We start from the raw sequence: 15085 nt of genomic DNA, 5'->3' as shown, positions 1-15085 counted from the left end.
AGTTGAATTGGAACAATTGTCCATTTTTTGTTAATAAAGGTGCATTTCGGGACTACACACTGTTAGAAGATCACATTGTATTTAAACCCCTTTATTATTAAGTTGGTGTTACAGAATGGATTATGGAAACAATTTATACAAAAATCATTATTTACAACCAAGCATATCTTTAAAATTTTATAAAATAAATGTATGGGATTTAGTTTCCAATTATTCCATCCATCCATCCATCCATCCATTTTCCAACCCGCTATATTCCTAACTACAGGGTCACGGGGGTCTGCTGGAGCCAATCCCAGCCAACACAGGGCACAAGGCAGGAACCAATCCCAGGCAGGGTGCCAACCCACCGCAGCCAATTATTCCAAGTTATTAAAAAAACCCAAAAAAAACTAAACAAGTGCACCATAATATTTTGAAGTGACGACAGGAATGCTATAAAACCCTTTTTTCCATATGACCTTTGGATGCCAAATAATAATTTCTGTTACAAAAATATACTGCTAAAAATATGTATGTATGTATTTTATAAAGTGCAAAAAACTGCAATAAAAGCAACAATTACTTATGGCACTTTTTGGCATACATCATTTACAAGTAAACAAACTGCTTTTTTAATCAGTTGTAATATGTCATCTCAACTCCTCTTCTTCACCGTATTCCTGCTGTGTTACAGCAGCAGCTCTTATTCTGAACGTGATATTTATTTCTGTAAGGAACGTTGTGCTTGACTAGAAATCTCTGCCTTTCAGACGGCAAAGAGGGAAGCAACACTTTTCAATGTCTGCAAACTGCCCTGGTTGTATTAGGAAGAGGATACATGAAGAGAGAAAAGTCAAACATGTATTTTGGGAAGAGTTCTTCAAGAGCCATTTCAGGAACGCTACACAGGTAATATTGCAGAGTTTCATTGGTTACTGGTTTGTACCACGTCTGTCTTTCGGGAAAATGAACATATGCCGGTGCCCTAACCCGCTGCAGCACATACTCAGCATCAGCATGTAGTCTTTCGTAAGAGCCGATAAAGTTATATGTTACAGCACAAGGCTGACATAAATTGTAAATCGGCATCCAGTGTTCGTTCATCCTCTCCACATCCTCGTCTACCAAGTACTGGAGAAATTCATGAAACATGACATCATCACCGTTGGTCCTTCCAAAATTTTTCCTGTATCTTTTGATGATATCAACCCCATACTTTTTTTGGTAGGCTGGAATCTCTCCAAACTTGTTTCTATAGGCCGAAAGAAGGCGCTCCATGGGATCCCTGACAAATAAAAACTTGAAGTAATTTTTTAGTCTGTAATTGATTTCTTTTGGTGGCAGGTCTGCTAGAAACACCAAATCATTTTTGTGATCCATTTTAATTTTCACATCCACATTCTCCAGGGCTCCGCTTAGAACTTTCATGATTCGTTTCCAGTTGGAGCAAGCGACTTTTGGCACATAGCAATAGAGGAACTTGTACTCATCGTTGACTAAAATATGCTGCAGAAGAGTCCTCCGTTGCATTGGAGTGAGGTCCCATACGTCAACAGGCATGTTCTTCTGACTGCAGACGCTTTGAAGGGTGTGATTTCGGATTTCTTGAACAATCTGACAAGAAAAAGAAACAAACACATGATTACATATGGGCTATGTTAACAACTCGATAGGACGTTATTAAACAACTAGCTGTGTAAGCCCGTTCTGTAAAAGGCCTGGGGTCCTAGAAACTATTGAAATCGTCAGAAAAAAGAAATTGAAATGCAGACATGTCAGGTAATTGAAAGGAACTACTGTACTCTGGGTGTCTCTCTCCTAGGTTTCGTTTTGCCGATGTGCTCGCCTCGCTTGTGCATTAGCGTCGGGAGGAAAAGTAAACGGGTTACATTTTTGCTGATGTGCTTGTCTTGTTTGTGTAAGAGTTTCTGTCTTTTCTCTGCGGTTTTACTTTGGCAACAGAGTCGCTTTCTTCTTCCGACTCGTTAACTTGGGGCCGCCTTGCCGGCTCTCTGAGCTTCATGCTGTAGTAGCCTCGCACTTCCAGGCTGGACAAACAGACACACACACTTCCACACACAGACATTTAGTTTTCTGTTTCCTCTGAGGTGGAGTCCTTACCCCGACTCCACCTCTCACTTCCGGGCCAGACAGACACACATACTTCCACACGTAGACATTTATATATAAGATATGCTTTAAAATATGACCTAAATGAGGCTGCAGTATTGCAGCGGTCCGGTGCCGCTAAGATTCACAACGTCGAAGAGACGCTGATTTATTTATTTTTTTGGTGGAGATTCCAGGGACACACCCATGTGACGATGTGGCTCCATGCTCCCATCTTCTGTTAGGGAGCCCTTGAACCCAACACCGTCGGTAATGTCACTGATGAGCTAGACAGTGAGGCAATAACAATGAGCAAGGGGATGGTTTAAAAGTGCTAAGTGCTTTTATTTACAACATTCCAAAACAGTGTTCAAAGTAAAGTGCTGTGCAGTTCATTCAATAAATAAATAAATAATCCAAAAACATGTGGAGGTTAAAATCAATAAACAAACTCTTCTAAAAACCACGAGGTAAAATGTCACAAGAAGTAATATGTTAAAACCAAAAGCCCGGTGTCTTCTGTTTCCATGGCGGCTCCCCTGCTACACCCATCTGGACTGCTCTACAGGAGAGTCGCCTACCTGCAGGATCAGCTGCCCTTCAATCAGGTCTGGTAGCCCTCCGACCCTTGGCTTCGTCAGGCTCCCAACCGGACCAAGACTTTGGACCATTCCCCAGCGGCCAAGGCGCTCACACTGAGGCTACACCATTCCAAAGCCTCATCGACTCCCGCTGCCTTCTACGGTCAGTCGACTTCTCCACTGGTCACTCCGGCTCCTAAATCGCTCAGCTGGAGTGACTACTTTCTCAGCCCCACTGAGTGTCGGCCAAACACTCCCCTCGTGGGCTCTCCTCCCAGCTGCCTGCTTTCTCCCTCGCTCATTCTCTTTCTTCCTCACACCGGCTCTCTCCACCTGCTTTCTGTCTTCTCCTACTACCTCCCGTTCTCTCTTTCCTTCTTTTCTTTTTCCTCTTACTTCTTTCTTTCCTTCTTTTCTCCCCCCCCCCCCCCCCCCCCCACCCTTTAACCAGCTCACGCTTCTCTATATAGGCGGAGAGGACATGGCAGCTGCAGCCCATTAACCACAGGAACGATCACGGATGTGGGCAGTCTCCCACCTGTGCACTTAGGGGAGAAACGCCCAAACAGCAGATCGCCCAGCGGCTCGCTACAGTCACCACGCCCCCCTCGCTAAGCCGCGAGCGCGGCGATTATTTATTTAAAACAAAACGGCCTTTGCTGGAAAAGCTGTGGACCCATAACACCACAACCCAGCCTTGGCCCGACCTGCACACACTCACAAGCAGAGACAAAAAACAACAGGTACTAAAACAATTAAAGAATGTATTAAACACTAATAAACAAAATATAACTACACAATAAATAATCCCACCCCAGTCCCCTTACGGCAATGTACAATAAACACTTAAGACAACGTCCTTATATAATCCAATACAGCCAAAGCAGGTGAAATGATATGGTGTAAAGAAGAGAATCCTGAGAACAGCTTCCGTAGAAAATGAATGAAACAGTCCTGAAATTTGCAGGAGTGCTCCTTTAGAAGACGCATGACGATAAATCCACTATACACACAACAGGCAGGCTAGAGACAATCCATTCATCATAACGGCAAACAATCTAGGGCACAATTGACTTTTTTGACGACATGTTGTACAGGATACACAAAACACCGATCTCTCCTTTTGCTCCGTCAGGCCTCCCTTTTCAACTTTCCCGCTGGCCTACTTCGTCCCCAGCAGTCCCTGCTTCCATTCCCGTCATCCTATGCGGGTAACCCCCTTGGGCTGCTGACAAGTGAAGTTCTCCCCACAGTAGCACTGCTACAGTATGACTCAAAGAAGCTGAGGTGGTGATAAACCACAAGCAAATGGAACAGGCTTAATTGTGGACTGCAAAGAAGGAGGGTTTGGAAAGTAGGAAGACAAAAAGATCTGCGTCTAATTCAAAGCTGAACTGAAACTGCCAAATGTCAACAATACTAAACTCGTAGCATAACAGACAAACCAGAATCTTAACTGACGTACGACACTATGCTAAAGCTAGAATGAGTGTCTTATCGCCTGCTCGAATGATTTTTATACATTTTAGTTGCTACTTTTGTGCCTGTCTGATTATTTTCTTCTTGTTCTTATATTTGTTTATATTTTATTCATTGCTCATGTCCCAATTTTGTTGTATTTACTCACATCCATTCCTGTTTCTACCAAAAGTGGAATATTTGTGATGTCATCACCTGAAGGCCATGTAAGATGGTGGCACTCTACTCCATGCATCTAAGATTTTAGGTTTGAAAAGAAAAATAACAAAACATTTGTGGTGCTGGCTATTGTTGAATAGGGCTGTCAGATTGAATACTTCTATTTGAATATACGTAGGTTGATTTTATTTTAAAAATATCTTATTCGAAGTCAAAAGCTGACATTTGAGTGTAAATGTATGGTTATCTGTTTTACTCACACTAATTCTCCAGATGCATTGTACAAAGCTGCAGTATTCTGCAGAACTATTTTTGCACTTCACTTCCACAGTCAGCCATTTTGTGATTTTTGAATGGTTAGTTTATCATCTTTCTTAGTAAACCTTACAGCTTAACTCCTTCACAAGATAGGTTTTGTCTTTTTCTCGATCCTACACGTGTACTTGGAGCAGATTTTCAAAACACTCTTCAAGTGTGCTGAAATGATCATTTTGCTTCTGGTTCTGTCCCGTTATCTGCACAATGACGTCATGTTGATAATAACAGGACATTATTTCCAAGAAACAAATCGCCCACAGCAATGTGGGAGAACAGAAGATGGTGACAGCCGTGAAAAATGAAATACTATTAAAAATAATTAACAAGTATAATTTTATAGTCTGAGGGGAACAAAATGAATCACAACATGCCAAAACTGAAAATTTCTTAAGGGGAAAATTCCTAAAGGTTTGAAAATAGTAAACATTATTCTGTTTTATAAAAAGGATGATCGGACAGATCCAAGTAACGTGTAAGTACATGTAATGTGCCTCACAGGTAAATTATTGGATGGAATTGTTAAGGAGTAAAAATTAAGTATGACATGTCAGAAACAGTAACTTTGCATGCCTGTGGAAAGTCCAAAAAATGTCTCCTAGGGACATGTCAGTAAATAAAGCACTTGTGCAGTCACTAAATAAAGGTCTCCAAGGGCAACAAACGTGAATGACAAATGCCTATGGACATTTGGAAAAGGTACACATTCAGGTTTACTTTACATATTAGAAAATTATGTTGCTTGTTAAGTGAATAAAACTGAAGAATCGGATCAGGACAATGTCTGCATTTAGCTATGCCACAGATGTTTGGTTAATCCCTGTGGGCCCTGGTTGCTGTTCTTTTAACAAAGCATTCCAGTTTACTTTTATCCTGAGCGTGCATGTTAACAAAACACAGAACAGACCTAAGGAAAGATATTTATAAGTTACAGCAGTCCCTGTTTCAGTCATTCTGTTTACACAAGAATATGACTTTAGTTGAGATTTCTTAAATATTGTCAACGCTCAACTAAGACAAGCTGCTAACTACCTAAAAATAAAGTTATGGCTGACATTCAGTCAATGTAGCTACTATTATGACTAGCACTGAAAAAATGGTCTGTTGTGATGACCACAAGCAAAATGATTAGTCAGTCAACGGTGTAAGTCAAGAACTAGGAAGATTAGCACGAAAACAAACGATCAGCAAAACCAAAATCTGAAGCCAAAGTCCTGTTCTAATGTTTTTTCCACAACTGAACTCAAAGTCACAAAAGTAGTTTTGTCTTTATGTAGAAAATTCAAAAGCTTGGGCCCCAGGATTACCACATGGCCACCTTTTATAACGACAATGGGATGACGCTGCAGCATCAGATGTTATATGATCAGTAATGGAAGGCATCTACTAAACTACACTATGGCTGCTGCCATGAAACTACCGTATATACTCGCAGATAAGTTCTCCTGTGGATAAGTCGGGACTTGATTTTACCGTATAACTTCTGGTATTTTATAATGTCACTCATATAAACTGAATGCGGAAAACTCACGCTATTGGTCCAAGAGATTATGATATGTTAACGCCCACCTGAGAAAGAGCCACTGAGCACACTGCCTTTTTTTCATCTATGTGGGTGCAGCAATGCGCTGTATCAGCGCATACTCCTAACCCCTCTCTCCCCATCTCTGTTGTGCCTATGTGAACACACGGTAATACCTGAACTATTCTGAAGCAACGTCTGCACCGTTTTTTGTGTTTTTTTATATCTCGCACCCTCATACACATTTATCGTAAGAGTAAACCTTATCTATGATGCAGCATTCGATCAGAAGAAAATATGAAGCTGGTTTTCAATTAAACATTGTTGAAGCAGCAAAAGAAATTGGTAACTGCGCTGCTGCAAAAAAAATTTGATGCGTCTGAGAAACTGATGTGAGATTGAAGAAGGCAGAAGATGAAAAAAAAAAATTAAGTGTCGCATTTTTGAACGGGCGTATAAGTCGGGGTCGGATTTTATGATCGATTTTTCGGGTTTCAAGACCCGACTTATATGCGAATATATATGGCAGTTATAACAATGTCATGTCATTTCCTAACTGGCTTAATCCAGACCAGGGTCATAAGTGGGGGGGTGCTGGAGCCTGTCCCAGCTAGCAAAGGGTACAAGGACGGATCAGGCCCAGGAAAGGCACCAGTCCATCGCAGGGTGAACACACACATTCCCAACACACACTAGATAGAGCCAGTTGAGTGTTGCCAGTTCACCTAAGATGTATGGCTGTGGAATGTGGGAGGAATCGGAAGCAACCAGAGGAAATCCACACAGACACAGGGAGAACATACAAACCCTGGCCTCTTTACTGCCACCGTGCCACCCTTGTTACAAAAATGGTGATGCCAAAAAGAACAATCACAAAACAAGTGACATTAGCAATATAACATTAAAAATGTTATAATACAGTGAAACCTCGGTTCACGAACGTCTCAGTACACGTACAAATCGGTTTACGACCAAAAAGTTCGCCAAACTTTTGCCTTGGTTAGCGACCACACACTTGGTATACGAACAAGCCAGTTTCCCTTTCGGTTTGTGCGCGCCGATGATTTACGCACATGTTGCACTGTTCTCGGTCAGATGTGCATGCGTGCTTTCGCTGTGAACTCTTTGTGCTCTATTTCATTTCCCTTCCAGTTCGTACACGCCAATTACTGTATTTAAGCACGTGTTCAGCCTCTCCCTCTTCATTGTTCTCAGTCAGACGTGCGTGCTTTACCTGTGAACTCTTTGTGCTTAACAGTATTTCGTGTGCTTTTGCAGTTAACCATGGCTTCTAAGCAAGTGAAGAGTGGTGAGAAGAAAGTTTTGAAGAAAATTGAAATCGAAGTAAAGAAAGAAATTATTGAAAAGTATGAGCGTGGCATTCGTGTTACTGATCTTGCTGCTGAATACAAGAAGTCAAAATCTACGATTTCGACTATCCTAAAGCAGAAAGAGTCTATTAAAGCAGCTGATGTTGCAAAAGGAGTTACAGTGTTAACCAGGCAGAGGCCTCAAGTGCTGGAAGAGGTGGAAAAACTGTTGCTAGTGTGGCTGAACAAGAAGCAACTTGCAGGGGATAGCGTAAACGAGGCGATGTTATGCGAGAAAGCCAGGAAGATTCCTGGCGATTTGCTGCAAAACTATCCTTCTATGAGTAGCGAAAGTGAGGAATTTCTCCACCCAATTCCTCCTCACTTCCTTCATGTCAGAACTCGACTTGTGCAAGGTGAGTCTTCTTGGTGGTTTATGGTTAGTTTTTGTATTACGGTTTTTTCAAATGTTCATTTCTCAGTTCGTAGCGTGAATTGTTGCAATTTTACTTTTCTTGGTTGTTTGTTAAATTTCTGAGTTTTCAAATGTTCCTTTTTTCCCCCCCTGTGCTTAAAACTCATTAAAAAAAAGTGTTTACAGCGATCGGGTCGTAAGGCTATAGCGCGAACTATTGCAGTGTTAGTTTTCTCTGTTGTTCAAGGTTTTCTCAGTGTTATTCAATGTTTTTACATTTAGTTTACTATTATGATGTGCATTCTATGGTCTAATTAACTATATTTATGCTTAAAAACTTAAAAAAAATATATATTTACATACAGTTCGTATGATCTGGAATGGATTCATTGTATTTACATACAATCCTATGGGGGGAAATTGCTTCGGGTCACGACCAAATTGGTTTACAACCAGAGTTTTGGAACAAATTATGGTCGTGAACCGAGGTTCCACTGTATTAGGAATAACAATATTGAACATGAAAGTATAGTACAGGACTAAATACTTACTTTTTAGCACAGAAAAATGAAAGGGTCAAGTGTATATTTTTCCAGAAATATAGCTACAAAACAAAAAGCAAATGTATTGTACTCAGAATTAAAGCAACTCTGCAAAGTGTTAAAATGTCTTAATGATGTGAAAGACTGAAATCAAATTATATGGTAAGTGTTTAGTTGTGATTATTTCTTTTGGAGTGTTAAATAACTTCAATCCTTGAATAGATAAAGTAATGGTTTAAAAACTGTATTTTGTGTTCACTGAGGTTCCCTTCCTCTAATACTGCATTTTGTCTAGAATTCGATGCCATTCATTGTGTAAAATCTGCAAATACAGGAAGAGGGCAAATATTTTTTCACAGCACTGTATTTGATTTTTTTGTTATATTAATATATTTTACACTCTAATTTACTCACACATACAGTATGCAGTAGACCTATTTCAGCTAATACTTCTCAGATGCTGCGTGAGCCATGACACAAGTCCAGAGACAAACGACCAACAGGACTGAGCTAAAGATCAAAAACAAAATCTTAAAAATGGCAAAAATGTTGCCAGAATATTTTAGTAACAATAGGAGGGAAAAAAGTAAATAGAACTGTATGGTTCTCAGAGAGAAAAGGGTGGAATGTTCTCTCCGGGTTGGGAAACACATTATTGCCTCAAGTGGGGGAGTTCAAGTCTCTCGGGGTTTTGTTCACGAGTGAGGGAAGAATGGAGTGGGAGGTCGACAGACAGATCGGTGCGGCATCCACAGTAATGCAGGCTCTGCAACGGTCCGTCGTGGTGAAGGGAGAGCTGAGCCAAAAGGCTATATTCCTACCCTCACCTATGGCCACGAGCTTTGGGTAGTGACCGAAAGAGCAAGATCGCGGATACAAGCGGCCGAAATGAGTTTTCTCTGCAGGGTGGCTGAACTTTCCCTTAGAGATAGGGTGAGGAGTTCAGTTATCCGGGAAAGACTCAGAGTAGAGTCGCTGCTCCTCCGCATTGATGGGGGGGTGTTCCAGGTATGCCCCACTAGGAGAAGGCCACAGGGCAGACCCAGGACACGCTGGAGGGACTACAAAAAACCTTTCTCAAGGAGTGCCTGTCACCATTGCCTGCACATGGCTTTATCTCTCTGTCCTCTATTGTCTTGCTGGTTCCACACCCACCCATCCATCCTGTGTAACCAGTTTCTGCTGTCAAAACTGCTGTTCAACTGGATTCACTCTCTACAAAAGAAAATATGTGGACAATAACAACACTGCAATGTTTAGGAAAATTCTTTTTTAAACAGCATTCCATCAATATGATTAGAAACAACTGGTCTTTAGTTAGATAAATAGATAGATAGATACTTTATTAATCCCAAGGGGAAATTCACATTTATGGCAGCTACAATCCTGTCTGAGAGTGTGTAGCCCGGATGTCCTTAAATTTTCACTTTAAAATAATGCCTTGTTTCCAGAATAAGATAGGAACGCTGACCTGGACTGGGCCAGAACAACAGTGGGACTTCCATGGTCCGTCATAAAAGTCACTACTATAGCACAGATTCATTTTGACAGGCCAGTGTTCTCTCAGGTTGCAGCGTTTCACCTACTAGACAAGCCCAAAATATTCTAAACCTCAAAAATCATAGAGTGCCAGAGAGCGGGTGAGCAGCAATGACATGTCTGGCATGAGTGAAAACCTGGCATGGTTAAACCAACTGAATGTTTTCTGCCAGTTTTGTTTTACTTTCACAACATAATAGTTTTGATTCCTAAAAATGATTTAAGAATGAAAATATGAATCATCAGAACTAAACTGGGAGTTGCACTTCCTCTATTCCTTCACAGGAATATGCAAACAAAAAACAAAAAAAATGCTAATACGATCAACTCCTCATTGCTACAAACGCTATAAAATGTATTTCCTGAACCTCCCCTCCTGGCATACAGACAACCACAATTCCAAATACAGACAATGGCACATTTCCCTGACTACAGAAAAAATGTAAACATGTGCTCACATTTATAATACAGACCATGTAGTTATACCACACTGCCGACTATAACATCACATAACGGGATCATTTTTTATGGAGATCATCTACTGTAATTTGGTCTACCTAATTCTCTGCATGAAATGAAATGTCCTGACACTGCACTCTATGTGGGAGAAACTGGACAAACACTCCGCCAGAGAATGAATTTACACAGGTTCCACATTAAACATGGCAACACAGATGTTCCTGCAGCGGCCCACTTCAACAGCCATGGACACTGTGAGAGGGACTTTAAAGTCACAGTGCTTATGGGCAACTTCAAAACACAGCAAGAGAGAAAAGAATGGGAAGTTAAACTCATGCTAAAATGTAACACATTACAACATGGTTTAAAATAGTGACAAGAGTTTTATGGCCAGATATGAGGACTGTTTGCATCTTTTGGACTGATAGACAACCTGACTACAGATCCACATTGTATTGAAAAACTCATCAGAAACTTCAAAAGACTTTGTTGAACAGTTATCTTATCAAAAGATCTTGACTATACATTGTTCTTCTCTCATGTTAAATGTACCCTAGCCTGAAGGAGTCTACTAATTTTTTACATTTAAGATTTCTCACTTAAAAATTTACCAACGTTTTTTCTTGTCCTAGTGTGTATTATAAACACAGTGAACTCCAGTTTCTGTATTACATCTTGCCTGAGTTGCCTCCAAAGCTTGCATATTGTAATGTTTTTAGTTAGTCAATAAAAGGTGTCATTTTGCTTGACTTTTCTCTACTTACATCTGGCCTGAGCCCAAAGGTTTCTACTAGTTTGAAAGCTACATCATTTTAATTATTCAAACGATATTTGGGGTAGCATGGAGACCCAATGGCCAGCCTGTGCAGGACATGAAAATGCAGACCATGAGACTGAAGTTAGCTGTTAAGCTCCCCAGCCTGCTTATCTGCCTGGATTGATTCACACAGTTTATGCAAAGCAGTCACTTGTTCTGCATTAACAAGACACAGTATTTCTACAAGATATAAAATTATTTTACATTAATAAAGAAAATGAATAATTTTGTCTCTGCATGGGTACAAAGTTATTTCTCACGTTGGGCCACCTCAGTTTTTACAGTTTTGAGACGAGCCATTTTCCTTTGTTAAATTGCACTTGGGAACAGAAGCATGTGGGGTTATCACTTTGGACTATTTCAAGGTCTGTGAACCTCAATGGACATCTATTGGAAGGTGAAAACTGACAAATTTCCATTACAAACGATAATACTTCGACTTTTAAACATTTAAACCGAAACAGACATGAACTCCCCAATTAGGGTGGCATATATGCTAATTCAGACTTTTTTTATAATTATTGATCAATTTTAATGATTTTTTTTTTCAATTCAATTTAGGTTATTTTTGTATAGCACTCTTCACTGATAACTGTGCCATGTTCTCGGGTGAAATGCAAGTATTACCTTTCTAAATTAGTGATCACATAATGTGTACACATAAAGACACTGATTTGTTTACTGTAAACAAACGAGTAAAAGAGTCATTTTAAAATTGAGCCCAGCAGTATCTCTCCATTAAAGGATTGTTTAACTGTTGCTAACTGACAACGGAGGAGAATACAGTGACTTCTTGTTAACACAAAATAAGCACCTGGCTTGCAAGAACCGTCTGAATATGTCCAGACGAATTAATAACTGAATAAGTAGCTAACTTCACTTTCCCACTCAGGTCGGGATATTTCACATGTCAAGTTTAACTGTTGCTTGTTTGACTGTGATAGATAGATAGATAGATAGATAGATAGATAGATAGATAGATAGATAGATAGATAGATAGATAGATACATACAGTGGTGTGAAAAACTATTTGCCCCCTTCCTGATTTCTTATTCTTTTGCATGTTTGTCACACAAAATGTTTCTGATCATCAAACACATTTAACCATTAGTCAAATATAACACAAGTAAACACAAAATGCAGTTTGTAAATGGTAGTTTTTATTATTTAGGGAGAAAAAAAAATCCAAACCTACATGGCCCTGTGTGAAAAAGTAATTGCCCCTTGAACCTAATAACTGGTTGGGCCACCCTTAGCAGCAATAACTGCAATCAAGCGTTTGCGATAACTTGCAATGAGTCTGTTACAGCGCTCTGGAGGAATTTTGGCCCACTCATCTTTGCAAAATTGTTGTAATTCAGCTTTATTTGAGGGTTTTCTAGCATGAACCGCCTTTTTAAGGTCATGCCATAGCATCTCAATTGGATTCAGGTCAGGACTTTGACTAGGCCACTCCAAAGTCTTCATTTTGTTTTTCTTCAGCCATTCAGAGGTGGATTTGCTGGTGTGTTTTGGGTCATTGTCCTGTTGCAGCACCCAAGATCGCTTCAGCTTGAGTTGACGAACAGATGGCCGGACAATCTCCTTCAGGATTTTTTGGTAGACAGTAGAATTCATGGTTCCATCTATCACAGCAAGCCTTCCAGGTCCTGAAGCAGCAAAACAACCCCAGACCATCACACTACCACCACCATATTTTACTGTTGGTATGATGTTCTTTTTCTGAAATGCTGTGTTCCTTTTACGCCAGATGTAACGGGACATTTGCCTTCCAAAAAGTTCAACTTTTGACTCATCAGTCCACAAGGTATTTTCCCAAAAGTCTTGGCAATCATTGAGATGTTTCTTAGCAAAATTGAGACGAGCCCTAATGTTCTTTTTGCTTAACAGTGGTTTGCGTCTTGGAAATCTGCCATGCAGGCCGTTTTTGCCCAGTCTCTTTCTTATGGTGGAGTCGTGAACACTGACCTTAATTGAGGCAAGTGAGGCCTGCAGTTCTTTAGACGTTGTCCTGGGGTCTTTTGTGACCTCTCGGATGAGTCGTCTCTGCGCTCTTGGGGTAATTTTGGTCGGCCGGCCACTCCTGGGAAGGTTCACCACTGTTCCATGTTTTTGCCATTTGTGGATAATGGCTCTCACTGTGGTTCGCTGGAGTCCCAAAGCTTTAGAAATGGCTTTATAACCTTTACCAGACTGATAGATCTCAATTACTTCTGTTCTCATTTGTTCCTGAATTTCTTTGGATCTTGGCATGATGTCTAGCTTTTGAGGTGCTTTTGGTCTACTTCTCTGTGTCAGGCAGCTCCTATTTAAGTGATTTCTTGATTGAAACAGGTGTGGCAGTAATCAGGCCTGGGGGTGGCTACGGAAATTGAACTCAGGTGTGATACACCACAGTTAGGTTATTTTTTAACAAGGGGGCAATTACTTTTTCACACAGGGCCATGTAGGTTTGGATTTTTTTTCTCCCTAAATAATAAAAACCATCATTTAAAAACTGCATTTTGTGTTTACTTGTGTTATATTTGACTAATGGTTAAATGTGTTTGATGATCAGAAACATTTTGTGTGACAAACATGCAAAAGAATAAGAAATCAGGAAGGGGGCAAATAGTTTTTCACACCACTGTAGATAGATAGATGAACCTCTTAACAGCATGCACCGACCGCACGATAGCACCACTCACCTGATAGTCGGGCTCCAGAGTGGTCGTCTCTCCCATCCGCAGGACCGTCGTGTAGCTGCGACTGTTATACCCGGTACTTCGCGGTGGAGGTGTCTGCAGATCATTCAGAATGCCCTTCTCGATCATAACCAGCAAGCCACCGGACGCCACGATCACCGCGAAAGTCAGCACCAGCAGGGCCAGCTGCCTCTGTGGATAAACGCGACCGGTGGAGTGTAATCGGTACCTCCCTGTTGATTTACTGGCCTCTTTTAACCTCATGTCGCGAAAATGAGGTTATCACTTGCGGCTGTTGTCCGCTATGTTAAAAAAAAACTCGTCGCGAAACTCTTGAAAGAACTTTATAGAACTTCCATTCTGCAAAGACAAATCCACTTCCAACACTAGGCTGAGTTATTTCAAAGCCCGAGTGATAGTATCTCCGCGGAGCAGCGTTGTATTGTGGGTGTTGTAGTTTTTAAATCGGGAGTCAATTATCGAAATCTCGACTCCGCTATGTAAGTGGACTACGTGTTCCATAATGCTTTTCGGCTCCCATCCTGTTACAACTTGACCTTTGTAACATTTTTGTTAGAATAAGCGCAGCTTTCGGTCCACGTTGGCATTGCTGAAGGAAGCTGCTGGAGCGTTTACATTTGGAAAAGAAGTAACAAAACTAAAAACACTATACTTCACTTTTGTGCCTGAAGAAATTTGTGCTAACGTTTTCCATGGCTTAGTAACACTATTTTATCCAAATCGGTAGACATCGAATCATAAGAGTTAAAATAATATTCCATCCAAAACATACATTTTTATATCACTTAACCCATGTATTTTGTAGGAGTGGCCGAAAAAAAAATTATTCTCACGATTTTGAGGAGAAAAGACATAGTGTAATTTATCCATTGGTGAACATCTCTGGACAAAGGCAAACTGTGAAAAATCTCCATGGGAAAAAAATAAAAATGTATTGTTTATGTACTTTTCTCAGTGAGCATTGTTTTACATTCAAGGGGCATTCAAAACGTTCCCGGAATTGTGATATTGCGTGAGAGTGAGAGATCGCACACATTGTTGTGGAGGGGAGAGCAGCACGTCTGGATTGGTTTCGGCGTGTACTATTGTTGTCGTTACCGTCTGAGTTTGACGTGTGCATAGTGATTCGGCGCAATGTCGCGGTTCGAACA

The 15085-nt window shown here is 40.6% G+C and overlaps 1 protein-coding gene across 1 annotated transcript; it reads right to left on the bottom strand.

The window, feature by feature from the left end:
• Positions 1-393: 393 nt before the first annotated feature.
• Positions 394-14354, bottom strand: chst14 (carbohydrate (N-acetylgalactosamine 4-0) sulfotransferase 14). Its single transcript, XM_028802253.2, has 2 exons — positions 13917-14354; positions 394-1596 (listed from the first exon to the last, which is right to left on the bottom strand). Exons 1-2 carry the CDS (start codon positions 14175-14177, stop codon positions 778-780), a joined length of 1080 nt encoding a protein of 359 aa, XP_028658086.2. The 5' UTR covers positions 14178-14354; the 3' UTR covers positions 394-777.
• Positions 14355-15085: the final 731 nt, after the last annotated feature.

Source organism: Erpetoichthys calabaricus, chromosome 5 (genome assembly GCF_900747795.2).
Source record: "Erpetoichthys calabaricus chromosome 5, fErpCal1.3, whole genome shotgun sequence".
Lineage (NCBI taxonomy): Eukaryota > Metazoa > Chordata > Cladistia > Polypteriformes > Polypteridae > Erpetoichthys > Erpetoichthys calabaricus.
The sequence above is the reverse complement of the archived record's forward strand: the minus strand, read 5'-3'. Positions and strand labels throughout refer to the sequence as shown.